Here is a 14519-nt window from a genome sequence, read left to right on the forward strand (position 1 = left end):
AGTTTAATTTTTCTGTTTTTTTTGTGTAATTTTTATTTTTTGTGTATTTTTTTTAAAATACTGCTATTTACTACTAATCCATTTATTTTTATTTAATTGTATTTATTTATTCAAATTTAGCTTTAGTTACCAATAAAAACTACATTTTTTAACTCTTATTTTTTTCTTTTTTGTTTTTGCTAATTTTATTGTCATTTTTGTTTTATTTTTAAATACTGCTATTTACTGCTTTTTTGTTTTTTTGTCTTCAGTTGTGTTTGTTCATTCAAATTTAGCAATTTTAAGCACTTATTTTAAATTTATTTCAGTTAATTCCCAAGGCAAGGCATTCATTTTCATATTTATTTCAGCCTTTAGTTTTAGTTAATGATAAAAACCCTGGTTTATATTTTATTTTAATTTTAGTTGTTCATTTATTTAAATTTAGCAGTTTTAAGCACTTAATTTCAGTTTATTTCAGTTTGCATTCATTTATATCTTTATTTTCATATTTATTTCAGCCTTTAGTTTTAGTTTTAGTTTTAGTTAACGATAAAAACCCTGGTTTATATTATTTTTTTTATTTTTGCTAATTTGTTTGTCATTTTTATTCTTGTTTTATTTTTTTAAATATTGCTATTTACTATTTATTTTTATTTCAGTTTCGTTTATTTTTTTAAATTTAGCTATTTTAAGCGCTTTAATTTCATCTACTTTCATTTCAGTTAGTTGCCAAGCCAAGGCATTTGTTTTCTTCTTTAATTTCATCTTTATTTCAGCCTTTAGTTTTAGTTAACGATAAAAACCCTGGTTTATATGATTTTTTTTAACTTGCACAACATTTTTTTAGATTGTCTCCATCTGATGGAGATTCATTAGGAAGTGAAGCATCCAGCGGTAGAGAATCAGCAGAGGAAAGCACTAGACCTGCTGTGACGCCAAGTGACAGCAAACCCCAACATCGCAAGAGCAAGCATTGTATTACACGATAAAAACACACTAATTGTAGTATAATACGATATATTATACTATATATTAATTTACTATTTTATGATACTATATACTAACTCTTAATAATTAAAAGTGTAATGTAAAGTTGCTTTAAAATGATTTGTATTGTAAAAAAAAAACTATTGTTGAAATTAAACTGTATAATTATTATATGTATTTAAAATTATTATGAAAATAGTAATAAATTATTATTTAAAAAATTGTATCTCTTTCTTTCCTCATATTCCATCGGTTCATCAGCAAAAAACAAACTTGGTAAGTGTCTTTACCCAAAGACATGTTGCATCTGCATAATGTTAGTTGCAAATTTGTGACCTTTGAGATCTGGCCTTGTTCAGGTGCGCAACCTGGAAGTGGTGTTGATGAGCAGCTATCCTCGTCGTCCATATTTGAGCACGTGGACCGCCTCTCTCGAGGTTCGTCAGATGGAACGCGCAGAGTGTCCAATAAGATACAGCTCATCGCCATGCAGCCCATGCCAAGCCCTCCCTCCCATCCACATAACCAAGCCCTGAGTCCCAACCTGACAGACAAGATGCCTGATGGAGCAGTCAATAGTGAGGTGAGCAAACTCCTCTTTGCTTACACAAACACACATATAAATGTGGCATTCACCTGATGTGTAACCGTCTGAAACATGATGTCCACTACAATAAAAGGTTGGTAAAAGCTTTTTTTTTTCAGATTGTGATGTTACATCCTTAACATCCTTAATTATGTATCACTGTTGTCTTGTTTTTGTATTCTTGTATGACATATGTGACCCTGGACCACAAAACCAGTCATAAGGGTCAATTTTTCAAAAAAGAATTAAATAATAATTTATATAAATTTTATTTATTTACACTTATTTTTTATTTGTATTATTTTTGACTATGTACTGAAATGTATATTTTAAATTGTATATATACAATTTTACATTTATTTACATTTATTTTACATACATACATTTATTTTACAATACATTTTACATTTTAGTTAAATACACATTCATTTTAGTTATTAAAAATATATATATTTAATTCTAAGTTAAATTAAAGTTTATTTTCAAGTATAATCTGTTTATTTTACTGTTTTTATTTTCATACCCTCTTTAGGAATACATTTGTAACCCATTCTTTCAACTGACGCAGATCCAAGTGGCCTTGAGGCACAAATCCGAGATTGAACACCATCGCAATAAGATCCGCCTGCGTGCCAAGAGAAAGGGCCACTACGAGTTCCCCTCCATGGAGGACATCATGGCAGCGTTTGGCGACACCTCTGAACAACAGCGAGTGTACCAACAAGCTCAGGAACAGATACACAAGATCCTGCATCCTGAAGAACACACACCTTCATCATGCGGAGAGCCACGTAAAAGGTCAGGATAATAAATCTCACTTGCAACACATCTAAAGATTGCTGTCTAGCAAAGTGAATGCAATTTGTTTATGAATTGCAGTTCCAAAGGAAGACGCTCTCCCAGACACAGACAAAGACAGAATTTAAGTGGAAGCGGAAGTCTGAGAGACAAAGATCGCCTCATTACCGACGGAGATGCCACGTACAGGAAGTACCCCGGGGTCAACAATGTGGCCTATGTGGTAGGACACACACAAGCACATGTTTTCACTCAACTAAGACACACAAACTCATCACTCTTCTTCTTGTAGTCCGATGCAGATCAGCTCCCAGATGCTGGAAGCCCTTCTCCTACTGACGAGGTGTTTTTAGACCCTGGATCACCGCCGTCAGGGCCCGCCCCTGCCCCGCCCACCTATGTTCCTCCTCAGCCAACCATAGAAGAAGCCCGGCAACAGATGCACTCCTTATTGGATGATGCGTTTGCTCTCGTCTCGCCTTCTTCTCAAGGAAGTCCTGCTCCTCTGACATTTACTGGTGTTACGGCGGTCACTGGTGTCGGGGGAATCAGCCCCGGTCAACCCTCCAGTCCGTCCTCACGTCCTGCACGCCAGTGGGGTTCTTCTTCTTACCCAGCAGCCCCTGCACACAGCCCTTTCTCTGCTGTGAGTGACATCAGACCATTGAATGATGGGATTTAAATCCAAGTAATGTGAAATTTCATTTAATTTCTATTTTCTCTCTAGAGGTATGCCGAGTTAGGAATGTCTCCCACATCGGTCCAGGGTTTACTGCAGAGGTGAGGTGGATTCTGGAGGTTTTATGGAGTAAACTACAGAAAAACAAACATGCTGCCACATCCCACTTTGTCTATTAGAGTTAATTGTTCATTAGGTTCAGATATATTATTTACCCAGCAGATTGTTTGTGTAACTTATCAGGCAGGCACAAGGCTCTGGATATGTGGTGTCAGCTGAAATGCAGTCAGATCCTGGATACTCCAGCAGGGGGCAGTATGGAGAAGAGATGCCATCATCTTCTCGGCCACGGCCAGTAGGGGGGAGCACAGGTAAAGGTCTTATTAGTAATTTAACATGTGGCTTATGTGATATGATTATTGATACGTGTTGTGTGTGTAGGTGCACAGTTGCATCAGTTGACACAAGTGGGCTTGTCAAGTCGGATTGGATTATATCCTGGAGTTGGCCGTAGCGTATCCGGACCTTCAGGATCAAGCTGGGCCCAGTACCGCTCAGATGAGGAGATTTCCAGACCAGGATCTAACCGAGAGGCTGTAAATCAAACACGCACATTCATAATAATAATAATAATAATAATAATAATAATACATACATATATATATATATATATATATATATATATATAATAGTGTATCATCCAAAACAACAACTGTGCCACTGGTTTACCAAAATTGGATTCAATAAAATAATGGAAAAAAAGAAGTCATATAAAGTATAATGACCATAATGTGAATAAACCAGTAATAATAGCAATTACATAATTTATTTAATTTTCTTTTATTTTTAATTCAAATTAATTAAAATAATTGTTTAATAATCTAATTTTAATTACTAATTTATATTCATTTATTTTTTTGTTTAATATTTTTAATAATTAGAAATAATTCAAATGTATATTTTAAATGTATAAACATTTGTATCATGTATTTAATTAATGATTAATTTGATTTTAGTATTTTAGTTTGTGTTTAAGTAAAATCTCTACTCCCATGCCCACCAGTGCGATGGGTATGTGGGGACAGCATGTCTCAAAAAGGCTCCTGGAGCTCAGCATTCATAGTTATGGAGAACCATCCATTCCCAAAGTAGGGGGCGTCAACCTACTCCCAGACCTACCAGAGTGAAGGGGACGTGGGGCTAGCATCACTCAAAAATGCCCCTGGAGCTCAGCATCTATAGCTATGGAGAACCATCCATTCCCAGAGTAGGGGGCGTCACCCTACTTCCATGCCCACCAGAGTGAAGAACACATGTGGCTGGTATCGCTCAAAAATGCCCCTGGAGCTCAGCATTCATAGTTATGTAGAACTGTCCAATCCCGGAGTAGGGGGCATCAACCTACTCACATGCCCACCAGAGTAAATAAGATGTGGGGCTAGAATTGCTCAAAAAGGCCCCTGGAGCTCAGCATTCATAGTTACTGAGAACTGTCCATTCCCAGAGTAGGGGGCATCACCCTACTCCCATGCCCACCATAGTGAAGGGGACATGGGGCTTGAATCTCTCAAAAATGCCCCTGGAGCTCAACATTCATAGTTATGGAGAACCGTCCATTCCCAGAGTAGGGTGCGTCACCCTGCTTCCATGCTCACCAGAGTGAAGAACATGTGTGGCTGGTATCGCTCAAAAAGGCCCCTGGAGCTCAGCTTTCATGGTTATGGAGAACCATCCATTCCCAAAGTAGGGGGCGTCACCCTGCTTCCATGCCCATCAGAGTGAAGGGGACATGGCACTGACATGTATCAAAAAGGCCCCTGGAGCTCAGTGTTCACGGTTATGGAGGACTGTACATTCTCTGAGTAGGGGGTGTCACCCTACTTACATGCCTGCCAGAGTGAGGGTACATGTGGCTGGCATCACTCAATACGGCCCCTGGAGCTCAGCATCCATAGTTATGAAGAACCGTCCATTCCCAGAGTAGGGGATGTCAACCTACTCCCATGCCCACCAGAGCAATGGGTATGTGGCGATAACCTGTGTCAAAAAGGCTCTTGGAGCTCAGCGTTCATAGTTATGGAGAACCATCCATTCCCAGAGTAGGGGGCGTTACCCTACTCCCATGCCCACCAGAGTGACAGGGATGTGAGGCTGACATGTCTCAAAAAGGTCCCTGTAGCTCAGCATTCATAGTTATGGAGAACCGTCCATTCCCAGAGTAGGGGGCATCACCCTACTTCCATGCCCACTGGAGTGAAGAACACGTGTGGCTGGAATCGCTCAAAAAGGCCCCTGGAGCTCAGCATTCTTTGTTACTGAGAACCGTCCATTCCCGGAGTAGGGGGCGTCACCCTACTCCCATGCCCACCAGAGTGATGGGGGCTAGCATGTCTCAAAAAGGCCCCTGGAGCTCAGCATTTATAGTTAAGGAGAACCATCCATTCCCAGAGTAGGGGCCATCACCCTACTCCCATGCCCACCAGAGTGAAGGGGACGTGTGGCTAGAATCACTCAAAAAGGCCCCTGGAGCTCAGCGTTCATAGTTATGGAGAACCATCCATTCCCAGAGTGGGGGGCGTTACCCTACTCCCATGCCCACCAAAGTGAAAGGGAATGTGGGGCTGACATGTCTCAAAAAGGTCCCTGGAGCTCAGCATTCATAGTTACTGAGAACCATCCATTCCCAGAGTAGGGGGCATCACCCTACTCCCATGCCCACCAGAGTGAAGGGGACATGTGCCTGGTATCGCTCAAAAATGCTCCTGGAGCTCAGCATTCATACTTATGGAGAACCGTCCATTCCCAGAGTAGGGGGCATCACCCTACTCCCATGCCCAACAGAGTAAGGCTACCTGGGGCTGGCATCGCTCAAAAAGGCCACTGGAGTTCAGCATTAATAGTTATAGAGAATCATCAGTTCCCATAGTAGGGGCATCAACCCACTCCCATGCCCACCAGAGCGATGGGTAAGTGGGCTAGCGTGTCTCAAAAAGGCCCCTGGAGCTAAGCATAGTGATGGTGCTCCATTACTATGAATGCTGAGCTCCAGGGGGCTTTTTGAGCGATGCCAGGCCATTTCCCCTTCACTCTGGTGGGCATGGGAGTAGGGTGACGCCCCCTACTCTGGAAATGGATGGTTCTCCATAACTATTAATGCTGAGCTCCAGGGGCCTTTTTGAGACATGCTAGCCCCCTGTACCCTTCACTCTGGTGGGCATGGGAGTAGGGTGATGCCCCCTACTCTGGGAATGGATGGTTCTACAAAACTATGAATGCTGAGCTCCAGGGACCTTTTTGAGACATGTCAGCCACACATCCCTTTCACTTTGGTAGGCATGGGAGTAGGATAATGCCCTCTACTCTGGGAATGGATGGTTCTCCATAACTATGAACGCTGAGCTCAAGGGGCCTTTTTGAGCGATTCTAGCCCCATGTCCCCTTCACTCTGGTGGGCATGGGAGTAGGGTGACATCCCCTACTCTGGGATTGGACGGTTCTGCATAACTATGAATGCTGAGCTCCAGGGGCCTTTTTGAGACATGTCAGTCCCACATCCCTTTCACTCTGGTGGGCATGTGAGTAGGTTGACGCCCCCTACTCTGGGGTTGGACGGTTCTGCATAACTATGAATGCTGAGATCCAGGGATCTTTTTGAGTGATGCCAGCCCCACATCCCCTTCACTCTGGTGGGCATGGGAGTAGGGTGATGCCCCCTACTCTGGGAATGGATGGTTCTCCATAACTATAAATGCTGAGCTCAAGGGGCCTTTTTGAGCGATTCTAGCTCCACGTCCCCTTCACGCTGGTGGGCATGGGAGTAGGGTGATGCCCCCTACTCTGGGAATGGATGGTTCTCCATAACTACAAATGCTGAGTTCCAGGGGCCTTTTTGAGCGATTCCAGCCACACATTCTCTTTCCTTTGGTGGGCTTGTGAGTAGGTTGACGCCCCCTACTCTAGGATTGGACGGTTCTGCATAACTATGAATGCTGAGCTCCAGGAGCCTTTTTAAGACATGTCAGCCCCACATCCCTTTCACTCTGGTGGGCATGTGAGTAGGTTGACGCCCCCTACTCTGGGATTGGACGGTTCTGCATAACTATGAATGCTGAGGTCCAGGGATCTTTTTGAGTGATGCCAGCCCCACATCCCTTTCACTCTGGTGGGCATGTGAGTAGGGTGATCCCCCCTACTCTGGGAATGGATGGTTCTCCATAACTATGAATGCTGAGCTCCAGGGGCCTTTTTGAGCGATGCCAGCCACACATCCCCTTTACGCTGGTGGGCATGGGAGTAGGGTGACACCCCCTTCTCTGGGAATGGATGGTTCTCCGTAACTATGAATGCTGAGTTCCAGGGGCCTTTTTGAGCGATTCCAGCCACACATTCTCTTTACTTTGGTGGGATTGTGAGTAGGTTGACGCCCCCTACTCTAGGATGGGACGGTTCTGCATAACTATGAATGATGAGTGCCAGGGGCATTTTTGAGAGATGCTAGCCCCACGTCCCCTTCGCTCTGGTGGGCGTGTGAGTAGGTTGACGCCCCCTACTCTGGGATTGGACGGTTCTACATAACTATGAATGCTGAGCTCCAGGGGCCTTTTTGAGACATGTCAGCCCCACATCCCTTTCACTCTGGTGGGCGTGTGAGTAGGTTGACGCCCCCTACTCTGGGATTGGACGGTTCTGCATAACTATGAATGCTGAGGTCCAGGGATCTTTTTGAGTGATGCCAGCCCCACATCTCCTTCACTCTGGTGGGCATGGGAGTAGGGTGACAGCCCCTACTCTGAGAATTCATGGTTCTGCATAACTATGGATGCTGAGGTCCAGGGGCCTTTTTGAGCTATGCCAGCACCACATCCCCCTTCACTCTGGTGGGTATGGGAGTAGGGTGACGCCTCCTATTCTGGGAATTGATGGTTCTCCATAACTATGAATGCTGAGCTCCAGGGGCCTTTTTGAGACATGCTAGCCAAACATATTCATTGCTCTGGTGGGCATGGGAGTAGGTTGATGTCCCCTACTCTGGGAATGGACGGATGAGTTGATGAGCTCAGCATTCATAGTTATGGAGAACTGTCATTTCCCAGAGTAGAGGCCTTCAACCTACTGCAATGCTCACCAGAAACAAAAACTAGAATATTAAAATGAAATTAATTGACAATTAATAATTAATTTAATGCATGATATATTTATAAATGTAAAATATAAATGTGAATTAGTTTTAATTATTAAAAACAAATAATAAAATGTAAAAAATAAATTAATATAAATTAATTAAATTTAGATAAACAATTAAAATAAATTATTTTAATTGACTTAGTCTATTAATTAGTTTAGTTTGCATTTAGGTATGATTTTCATGAATTGGTGGTATTTACATTTTTCTTACTCCCTCTCTGATTCTCACACAATATATTTAAAAGTAATTAATTAAAAATTTATTAATAAAAAAAAATATATGTATATTTGTATGTAAATGCATATATTTCTGTTGTGCATATTTTATTGCTTATTTAATTTTAAATAAGATTTCAGTTTAGTTTACTTTTTTTGGCCCTAAATTGTTAGTATTTATTCATAATTTCTCTCTCTCTCTCTGTTTCTCACAGATACTGACATTCCCAGAATACTCTTCTTCACCAGTATTCCAGATGCCCAGGACGTCCCTGCAGGATCCTCCAACACCCCAGGGTCATCTGGAAGCCTCGAGCGTGGGGTACATCGCCCCTGAGGAACGTTCTCCACCCCCCCAGTCCTCCGCCTCTCTCATCAAGGCCATCAGGGAAGAACTCCAGAGACTTTCTCAGAAACAGGCTGCTGTTGTCAGCTACCAGAGTTGAGAAAGACCATCCTAAAACCCCATTCCTGGTTAACTTCCCAATGAAACCTCACAAATCCCAACACAGCTCCATGGCTGAGAAGCTGCTTTACACAAAACCCAAACCAAAATCTTCAAATTCAAGTACGGCTGGTCTGTTACATATGAAGAATTATTTGCAATCTTCCATATTGGCATTGCCAGGACATCCACAATTTAAATTACACTGCTGACATGCAGTAAAAAAAACTTAAATACTCTCTCTTGTCATTCACAAAGAAAAAAAACTTACCTTAAACATCACATCCAGACTGTTTAGAAAAATAGGCAAAGTTTCCCCATATTCAGACTCTCAATTTGCATGCTGAGAGCTGTGAACTTTCAAGACTTCGTACTGACTGTTGCTAATGTGAAAATCCCTCCCCTTCAGTTCCATGTCTCTCAAAGTGCTTCCTCCAAATGGGTCATCTTCATGTCTCTGGACTTCCTCTGGTGCTAAACATCATTGCTGGGCTCCGCCACGATACCACAGTTCAGCCCTGCCCAAAAACTGAAGTCTTTTCTTTTGTCGCTTTCCTGTTCTCCCATTTATCCAAGATGGCTTATCAAGTGGAAACATGCTTTGTTCCAAAACCTGGTGAGCTGCTCGACACAAAATCTATTCTAAAGGTCAGCCAACTTAATTATGTTCCCTTTTTAAGATATCTTATTAAGTTTTTGCCAAATTTTAAGGCAGCATTGCATGTATTCTTAAAGTCTGAAGCAAGACAACCCATAACAATACATTATGACACTGAAGTGTCAAATAGCCTGATGGCAGGGCAGATAAAAATTAATAGTAAATATATGACTTTCAAGTGATTGGTTACAATAGGGCGCATTAAATACGCATAACGCGGAAGTTGAACGGAAGGTAAACCTACTGAAAAGTGCACATCATTGCCACCTACTGCACAACGCTGGCATGACAACTGATGTAAAATAAGGATTAGGCTTAGGATGGTAGATTAAAAAATGTTTAATCAGACCTGATCCCAATCATTGAGATCAACTCGAGACATCAGTAATTTTTATACTTATATGTATTTTTATACTTATTAGAGTATCACGTTATTAGCTTAGCAACATGCTAACATCAAATGTTGGATGGGACAAGAGAAATGTTGATTATAATGTAATATTTCATTCGATAACAATCATAGAAACTTTAAATATATTATTTTTCCCAACATTTGTGAGCTTTATGTATTTTTATACTTATTTGAGTATCACGCCATTAGCTTAGCAACATGCTAATGTCAAACCCTGGAAGGTGCAAGAAAAAGGTTGATTATAAAGTTATATTTCATTCAGTAATGTTCATAAAAACGAAAAATGTATTATTTAACCCTAAATTTGCAAGTATTTTTATACTTATTAGAGTATCACACCATTAGCTTAGCAACATGCTAATGTCAAACTTGTTGCGACAAGAAAAATGTTGATTATGAACTGATATTTAATGTCACTAATGTTCATAAAACTCCAAATATGTTATTTTCCCAACATTTGTCAGTTTTTGTTTATACCTATTTGAACGTCACTCAGTTAGCTTAGCAACATGCTAATGTCAAACTTTGGATGGGACAAGAGAACTATTGATTATAAAGTTGTATGGCATTCACTAGCATTCATAAAAACTTAAAATGCATCTTTCTACTCAACATTCACGAGTACTGTGTATTTTTGAGTATTTTCTGAGTATCACGCTTTTAGCTTAGCAAAATGCTAATGTCAAACTCGAAACAGGGCAGGAAAAATGTCGATTATAAAGTACTAATTCATTCAGTAATATTGATAAATACTTAGTGTATTATTCTACTGAACATTTATGAGTTTTGTGTACGTTTATTAGCTTAGCAACATGCTAACATTAAACAATTGAAATCAATTGGAAAAGCTAGTCAGTTTGTGTTGCTGCCTATATAGTGTGTTCAAAATGCCTGTTTAGGCAGTACTGCAGCTCAGTAGGTTTTGGAACAGAGCTAATATCTGTCACGGTCTTCAGGTCTTGCCTTACATTTGAGCTCTGGGTACTTCAGACTCTGCAGGGGAGGGAAAAGAGTTTTTTTGGGGATTGTAAACAGTGAAGTTACTCTGCGTACTCTGAGTCAGCCCACATGTGGAGATGATCGGCAGGCGGCTTTAGCTGCCGACCAGCATGGTTTCCATGCCGATAACATCATATTATTTTGTCCAACCTGTCTGCATCTGAGGAAAGATATCGAAGCAAGCATTCATGATGCCCGTGTCTATTCTTTTAAGTGGGTTTTGAATGTTAGCTATCCAATTAGTTCTTGTATGGCTGAGGTCGTTTCTCAGTGTAGAGATATTAATTTTGCACATTTTCTCATCTTTGCACATTCATATCATGGTGATGATGGAAGTCAATCAGTTAAAGAGTTTATTGTGGAAAAGAGAGACGACTATACAGTAACTATATAAAGATATAAGTGAGTTCATATACAAATATATATATATTGCATATTGATGTATCGACTCATTGAGCACAATCTGATTATATGTTAGATTATATGTTAAGCATATTAGATTGTATTTATTTTTTATTGTTATGAAAGTATTACGTATTAAAGATGTGGGAAAAGTGTTGCTATGGGACTTAAAAAAAAAAAAAAGACCAAATCACTGTTGAGGCATATAGTTCATTTAGCTTCGTAATTCGATAGGCATTCTCAATGTATTTTCATGTATTTGGTCATGTGGATTTGCACAGAGGTATTGTAAAGAGTCCTATAAGGAAATGTGTCGGTTAAAGGCCTTATTCTGTTAGTCAATGTTCTGTTTTAATTCTTTGTCCTGTTTTATTTTATACTAGGTTCCCACACTAACTGAGAACTTGAAAATATAATTGAAAATTTGTGTTTTCAAGCTTGACATTTTTTTATTTTAATTTATTTTACTTTGTGTTACTTTTGTTTACTATTTTATTTTATTTTATTTTATTATATACTGGGTTCCACACACTCTTTGAGAACTTAGAAATATTATTGAAATTTTGTGTTTTCAAATTTAAAAAATGTTTCTATTTTATTTTTTATTTTATTTTATTTTATTTTATTTTATTCTTTATGTTTTCAAGCTTGAAAAATGTTTCTATTTTTTATTTTATTTTATTTTATTTTATACTACGTTTCCACACTCATTAAGAGCTTGGAAATATTGAACATTTGTGTTTTTAAGCTTGAAAAATGTTTTTATTTTATTTTATTTTAAACTGGGTTCCCACGCTTATTGAGAACTTGGAAATATCATTGAAAATTTGTGTTTTCAAGCTTGAAAAATGTTTTTATTTTATTTTATACTGAATTCCCACACTCCCACACTTGATATTATATTTTTTAGAGTCACAAAATATCTAATTAACCTGAAATTTCTCCTTGCAGCAAAAGGATTTTAAAAATCCATTTCCAATAATCAGAAATGACTTGAAAAGTCATGAAAATTTGCATTGTGGAAACCCTAGTTTCCCCTCTCTCTTTAATATTCCTCTTTTCTTGCATCTATAATTTTCCTTCCTTCGTTCTTTCTATCTTTCTATCGATCATGTAGACTCCTGGCAGGCCTTAAATCGGGACGCATGTGAAGTGATGGATTATGCTTTATTTCTTCCTTGTTTATTTTGTGCGCTTATGTCTTGATGGGCATGCTAATAGTCTTTAAAAATATTGAAAAATACAAACAAGCTTGATAGAATTTAGCCTACTTTGAAAGACTACTATATAATGGTTCATGAGACTAAAAACCAACGGTCAAAGCACAGAGAAACCATCCTGATCATCATCAAAAGAGAAAAAAAGAAATTTTCAGTATTTTGTCATTTATAAACCTGAATAATATTTTTGAAAGTCTTTGAAAATCAATATTTATGACTAAAATATATCATATTAAAAGAGTATTAATATGTAAACGGACATTCCTCCATATTTAAATATTCAGTATGTAGTCCAGTAAGAGGCAAACATCATTGGTAGACGCTCCCTTTCCCACTGTGCAAAGACCAACTGGGAATTTGTTTTTTAATTTTCAGTTTTGCAGATTTCTTGGACTACGCATTCATAAAACACTAAGTTGGAAAATAAGTGTTGCATTTACAGTCAGTTGATTAACTAACATGGTGCTACTCAACATGTGTGTGTGAATGAGTGACTGTATGAAACCATCAAAACCTTACAGCACTGACCTGAACTAAATCACAATTATAGCAATTACAATGTGCAAGTTCTGAGATGAAGTGAATGCAGTGTGTGTGTGTGTGTGTGTGCGCGCAATAGTATACCTCCCCCTGTCCCTATGTCGGTGCCATAGAGGATGTAATAGGAATGTAAACAATCTTACAGAAAGTTCATATTTCATTTCATGTAAACTACCTGAAAGTTAAAAACATTATCATCTTTTTTGTTGAAGATGCTAACACAATCTTTGTGATCCTATTATTGAGGGATATGTATATTTCTCTCATTCTGTCTTATTTCTTTCTCGCTTGGTCTCTGCAAACTGCATCCCAGTATTTGATGTTTAATGTCTCTATATTGTTGTGTAAATTAAATAATAAACAATGTGCCGTCAATTGTGTCTCTTTTTTTTTGTTTGTGCTGGGTAGAAATTAATTGTATAATACAATCTGCAATGCAGCATGAATCTAAAAAGAAGAGATTAATATTACAAATTTATTTAAACCTATTGGTCTTAATTTGTGAACTATATATCTATCTATATGTTAGATCAAGATTCAGATATGGTTGATAATAAGGCTTAAATATAAATAAAACTACATAAGCTAATTTTTAACAAAACAATTAAGGTGGCGAATTAATGAGCACAGAAAGTCAAGAGGCCAGTTTAATGCCTCATCTGAAAAGGTCCTTTTCGTTATACAAGGACTTTTAAACCCATACACTACATGTCAGGGAATGATCAATACAGCCATCAGAATGCGCTACCATTGTATAAATAAGGTAAAACTCATAATTAATGTGGCGAATTAAAAACAATACAAGGTCACGAGGCCAGTTTAATGTCTCATCCGAAAGATACTCCTGTTTACAGAGGCTGGTTCATGGCTTAATCAAAAACTCCCTCCTTTTCGTTATACTTGGACTTTTGGACCCATGCAGCACATGTCAGGGAACGATCAGCCCCTGCTGGCCGGACTAAAAATGCCACCACCAGCTAAGTCAGTTTTTGACAAAGGGTCTCCCATCCATGTACAGACCAGTCACAGGCCTGCTTAGCTTCAGTGAGGAACCAGAGTCTGCCTACCACATAGAAGAGCGGAACTTGAGTTTTGTGTTTTAATAAATCTGCTCTAATGGAGGGGTAGCGCATCCTGACAGGCTCAATACGGCCATCAGAATGCGCTACCATCTCTGTAATTGAGGTCAAATTCATAACTAAGGTATTGAATTAATGACCAAAGAGGAACCAGACTCCGGCTACCACAAGGAACAGCTAAACTTGGTTTTTCGGTTTTCATAAATCTGCTCTAACAGAGGGGTAGCGCATCCTGACAGGCTCAATACGGCCATCAGAATGCGCTACCATCTCTATAAATGAGGTCAAATTCATAATTAATGTGGGGAACTAAAAACCATAGAAGGTCAGGA

The 14519-nt window shown here is 39.1% G+C and overlaps 2 protein-coding genes across 4 annotated transcripts in view; both read left to right on the top strand.

Annotated features, from left to right (window-relative positions):
- Positions 1–13475, top strand: part of si:dkeyp-27e10.3 (UPF0606 protein KIAA1549) — a 28004-nt gene extending 14529 nt beyond the window's left edge. The window contains exons 13-22 of one of the 3 annotated variants that reach the window (XM_051108359.1): positions 830–957; positions 1231–1245; positions 1329–1552; positions 2088–2353; positions 2435–2576; positions 2646–2999; positions 3081–3133; positions 3276–3403; positions 3474–3628; positions 8648–13475. In XM_051108359.1, the coding sequence (XP_050964316.1) occupies positions 830–957; positions 1231–1245; positions 1329–1552; positions 2088–2353; positions 2435–2576; positions 2646–2999; positions 3081–3133; positions 3276–3403; positions 3474–3628; positions 8648–8878 (1696 nt within the window). In that variant the 3' untranslated portion in view covers positions 8879–13475. The remainder of the gene's footprint in view (positions 1–829; positions 958–1230; positions 1246–1328; positions 1553–2087; positions 2354–2434; positions 2577–2645; positions 3000–3080; positions 3134–3275; positions 3404–3473; positions 3629–8647) is intronic. The other 2 variants (XM_051108360.1, XM_051108361.1) reach the window with 2 other exon arrangements.
- Positions 13476–14024: 549 nt separating this feature from the next.
- Positions 14025–14519, top strand: part of LOC127163849 (putative transporter SVOPL) — a 48679-nt gene continuing 48184 nt past the window's right edge. The window contains exon 1 of the mRNA XM_051107313.1: positions 14025–14089. Coding sequence (XP_050963270.1) covers positions 14025–14089 — 65 coding nt within the window. The remainder of the gene's footprint in view (positions 14090–14519) is intronic.

The sequence above is a fragment of the Labeo rohita genome, chromosome 4 (assembly GCF_022985175.1).
Source record: "Labeo rohita strain BAU-BD-2019 chromosome 4, IGBB_LRoh.1.0, whole genome shotgun sequence".
Lineage (NCBI taxonomy): Eukaryota > Metazoa > Chordata > Actinopteri > Cypriniformes > Cyprinidae > Labeo > Labeo rohita.